The 4716-nt window shown below is 36.1% G+C and overlaps 1 protein-coding gene across 1 annotated transcript in view; it reads right to left on the bottom strand.

Annotated features, from left to right (window-relative positions):
* Window positions 1-1104: 1104 nt before the first annotated feature.
* Window positions 1105-4716, bottom strand: part of gaa (alpha glucosidase) — a 15268-nt gene continuing 11656 nt past the window's right edge. Inside the window, exons 15-18 of the mRNA XM_016242973.1 lie at window positions 2619-2717; window positions 2365-2529; window positions 1368-1520; window positions 1105-1265 (exon numbers count right to left, since the gene is read on the bottom strand). Coding sequence (XP_016098459.1) covers window positions 1203-1265; window positions 1368-1520; window positions 2365-2529; window positions 2619-2717 — 480 coding nt within the window. The 3' untranslated portion in view covers window positions 1105-1202. The remainder of the gene's footprint in view (window positions 1266-1367; window positions 1521-2364; window positions 2530-2618; window positions 2718-4716) is intronic.

Below are 4716 nucleotides of genomic sequence, written 5' to 3'. Positions count from 1 at the left end.
CTGCGCGAGTCTGACCGCAACGCTCGAGGCAGGACACGGGTCCCGCTTGTAATAATCTGTAGACAACAGAAAACACAAGATGCACACGTTTCTGTTGTTAATGCATTTATAAAAAAAGTGTATAAAACTAAACACACCTGAAACTTGCACAGACGTACTGTAAGAAATCAAAAACTAAATCATTGTGGTGTCGAATTACTAAATTTTACATTTATAATGAAACGTGTGTGTGTGTGTGTGTGTGTGACCCTAGACCACAAAACTAGTCATAAGGGTCAATTTTTTTAAATTGAGATTTATAGATCATCTGAAAGCTTAATAAATAAGCTTGTTAGGATTGGACAATATTTGGCTGAGATACAACTATTTGAAAATCTGGAATCTGAGGGTGCAAAAAAAAATCTAAATATTGAGAAAATCGTCTTTAAAGTTGTCCAAATGAAGTTATTAGCAATGCATATTGCTAATCAAAAATTAGGTTTTGATTTACAAAGTAGTTTCATCGAACATGATCTTAGGCATAAAAGAAAAATTGATAATTTTGACCCATACAATGTATTGTTGGCTATTGCTACAAATATACCCCAGCGACTTAAGACTGGTTTTGTGCTCCAGGGTCACATATGTGTGTTAAAATATAATTATATAAAATATACAATTCTAATATATTACATATTTAAATCTGAGCTTAATTTTAAAAATGCAATGCCCCTACTATGCATATGAAGCTATATGTTTATTTGTATAATCTAATCTTATAAGCAGAAGAAGACCAATCTTCTTCTTCTTATTATTTCTCTGACATGTAAAATAAAACCTTGCTACGTGTACTGCGTTAGGCTAACTGAGACTTATTATAGCACTTGCATATAATTGCTCTTTTGTTGGTTTTGATTGCTTCTATTGTCATCATTTGTAAGTCGCTTTGGATAAAAGCGTTTGCTAAATGACTAAATGTAAAATATAAAGGAAAAACTTATGGGTTATGTGAAATACTGATTATTCTGATTCTTCTATCATGGTCACACAACAATAAAACATTAAGAACATATAATACAAATAAAGATTTATTTGACAGCAAAAACGATATTTAAATGGCAATGTACAGTAGAAACATACTGTTAATCATAACTAAAACTTTATATGTGCAATTGCATTAGCAAGGAACATATACACAGCAGTATCACAGCAGAGTTTTCTCATCAGCTCCACTGTACTGTGATCATGGCTGTCATGGGTGAGTCCAGACCGGACACTGTCAGAACCTGCAACACACACACACACACACAAATTCACTACTTCATGACAGCTTTTTAAGATCAACACATTTTAAAGATCAATATGAAACACAAGCACTTGTTGCATACCTTGGTGTCTGGGCTGTAAGAGAAGTCATGAACCTTTTGGCCATTGGCCCACACGGCTGTAGGTGAAGCCTGAACCCCAAAAACACGTACTTCCCCGAGGACCAAACCATCGAGAGATCCATTTAATTTGACTGGCTTACTGACCACATAAGACTGCAGGGAAATATGAAAGATCAAACAAACAATAGAATACATTTCAAATTAATGCACATATTGACCATAACTTTTGAGAATTCTCAAATAGTCCATTTGTTTAAAGGGTTTCAAATGATGTTCTAGTTGAAGGAATAGTTCACCCAAAAATGAAAAAAATTGTTGAAAAAGTTCCTCACCATCCGGCCATCCAAGACGAGTTTGTTTCTTCATCAGAACAGATCTGGAGAAAGGCGTTTTAACTTTAAATCCTCACTTCTGGTCAAAATACTAGTCTATAATCCATTGTGGTGTATCCTCCAGTTTTTGCTTGCAAAAAATTCACTCCTGATTCAGACAAAATGACTTTTTCAAAGGAGAAAGCAACAGTATGGATATGATTCATATTTTAGCCAGAAGCAATGGATTGAAGTTAAAAAAATGTTTCTTCACAAGACATCAGTTGTTGGATTGGAGTGGTGTGGATTATTGTGATGTTTTAATCAGCTGTTTGGACTCTCATTCTGACGGCACCCATTCACTGCAGAGGATCCATTGATGAGCAAGTGATGTAATGCTACATTTCTCCAAATCTGTTCTGATGAAGAAACAAACTCATCTACATATTGGATGGCCTGAGGGTGAGTATATTTTCAGCAAATATTCATAAAAAGTGCATTGATCTGCCCGTCAAAGGTCTGGTAAACACAACGCTTGCTGTTTTTCCATTTTAATGCCTGATGAAGCAATTCACTTTGGATTGCTCCAACACAGTATAACAATAGGAAGCAGATGTTCAATAGAAAAAAACCCTCATCCAAACCATTCAAGTCAACATGAAGCCAAAATTCACCCTATTTTGTACCTCTTGAGCAAAGAACAGAACATATGAATAATGTCCATGCTCAAAAGTGTCCAGACTTTCCCCATCATCCCAGAAGAGCTCCCCTTTAGCCCAATTTCCCACAGACAGTGCCACGATTAGGGTGAAAGGATTCCTGCGAGATGCTGTAGTCGTCAATGCAGGAAGCTGAGAAACAAATAGGAAACGGCCAAATTCACTTGCTACACAACATAAAATAAATGAACAAATATCGCTAGATCTAGTCTTTACTCCACCTGCTGCGGGATGATGCTCCCTTCTCTCACATGAATGTTAATGGTGTCTAAAGGAGCAGGGAACAGAATGTATTGCCCTTTACTGCAATATGCTTCCCCCTATGAGAAAACACAGAGGATTTAATCACATATAAATAGTCATTTGTCTTAAGGGGTCATATAATAAGCTTTTGAATTACATTGTAACTTTGTAAACATATCACAATGTGAAGCAGGCTTTGAATTTTATTTGAAGGTATCTACAAGGTATATACCAGAAAGATTAATACAGTGGGTCAAAGGGAGGGTGGAAAATGGTTACAGTATCAACAACTAAAATATGACAAGTACTATAGCATTTTGTACTAATATTATAACACTTTGCAAGTTTTAATTTGTAAACATTAGGAAACTACTGTACATTAGTTAACATGAACTAACAGTGAGATATACCTAATTATTAATTATAAATAAATATTTCGTTAATCTAAGGAAATGTTAATCTTACTTTCATTTTTAAAATCAAAAGCTGTTAATAATATTAGCAGTTAATGTTATTCGATGGACCTGAGCTAACATGAACTAACAATGAACATTTGTATTTTTATTAACCAATGTTAAAAAAGATGAACAAATACTGTAATAAATGCATTGCTCATTGTTAGTTAAAGGAGTCCTATTATGCTTTTTCACTTTTTTTATAAAAAAAGATCTAGAAAGTTACTAATCTCAAAGTCCACTCCAAAGGGAGATATTTCGTTTTTTAAAAATCCCTTTTCAAGAACTACAACAAACGGCTCGTTTGGACTACAGCGTTTGATTTCCGGGCTTTGTGATATCACAAAGCGGCTCATTAGAATATCATTACAAATAATTCCCGCCTACAGAAATTCGAATGGTTGGGGGGTGGGGAGGGGCGAGGTTGTGGTTAGAACATTTGGTTGAGTGAGTGCATCAGACGAGACGACTAAGAAGAGCTATTATGCTTTTTCACTTTTTTATAAAAAAAGATCTAGAAAGTTCCTAATCTCAAAGTCCACTCCAAAGGGAGATATTTCGTTTTTTAAAAATCCCTTTTCAAGAACTACAACAAACGGCTCGTTTGGACTACAGCGTTTGATTTCCGGGCTTTGTGATATCACAAAGCGGCTCATTAGAATATCATTACAAATAATTCCCGCCTACAGAAATTCGAATGGTTGGGGGGTGGGGAGGGGCGAGGTTGTGGTTAGAACATTTGGTTGAGTGAGTGCATCAGACGAGACGACTAAGAAGAAGTGCTGCTGCAGAGTTAGTGCATCAGAGAAAACCAAGAAGAAGAGCTGCTGTGCTGTAGCGTCAAATTTTCGGAAATGCCTCTTTTGCACAAAATGGGACATCTTGTCTTTGACCCATATTTTTATATATCTATATCCAGGGGTTAAATTGGGATTGTGGGGGGGAGGGGGATTTGTTATGTGTATGCAAAGCCTACAAAATAATTTAACAAATAATTAACAATTAACACATATATTGTAATTATATCAATTGACAAACTGTAAAATATAAGTTGAGAGAGCCCTCTGTTATGAACACAAAAATGCTGAACAAAATCATTTTAGATGCTGGCAGTGTGCAAAGCTACACCTGTCTGCAGGATTTTTAAAATCAAAAATCAAGACTTTTTAAGACCTGCAAAAATTTATTTAAAAATAAAAATTAATACCATATTGTCACGAATCCGGTCCGTGGGCTTCAGGCCGATTGCCACTAGAGGTTATTCTCCCATTACATTGACTCTCACACCACACAGATTTTTCACTCCCCAAGTGTTAGCTGCCTTACTGAGACATTCCGTGTTTTCGTCTCGTGTATTGTTTTGCGTGTATCCTTGTTTAGCGGATAGCTACCTTACCGAGCCTGTTTAAGTTTTCATAGTTTTCTTAGTCTAGTCTTAGTCTTGCCTTGTCTGTTTTCCTGGTCTCTGATTCACGCCACGTCTCTTGGATTAATCCTTTGCTTGCTGTTTCTGACTCTGTTTGCCCCTGCTTGGACATTTGCCTTCTACCTGGATTTATCTCTTGTCTTGCCTTCGATATACCCGTTTGCCATTGTCTGACCCATGCCTGTTAAAACCACG

The sequence above is a fragment of the Sinocyclocheilus grahami genome, unplaced genomic scaffold (genome assembly GCF_001515645.1).
Source record: "Sinocyclocheilus grahami isolate Dianchi unplaced genomic scaffold, SAMN03320097.WGS_v1.1 scaffold679.1, whole genome shotgun sequence".
In the NCBI taxonomy this organism is placed as follows: Eukaryota; Metazoa; Chordata; class Actinopteri; order Cypriniformes; family Cyprinidae; genus Sinocyclocheilus; species Sinocyclocheilus grahami.
Note: the sequence above shows the minus strand (reverse complement) of the source record. Positions and strands in the feature narration are given on the sequence as shown.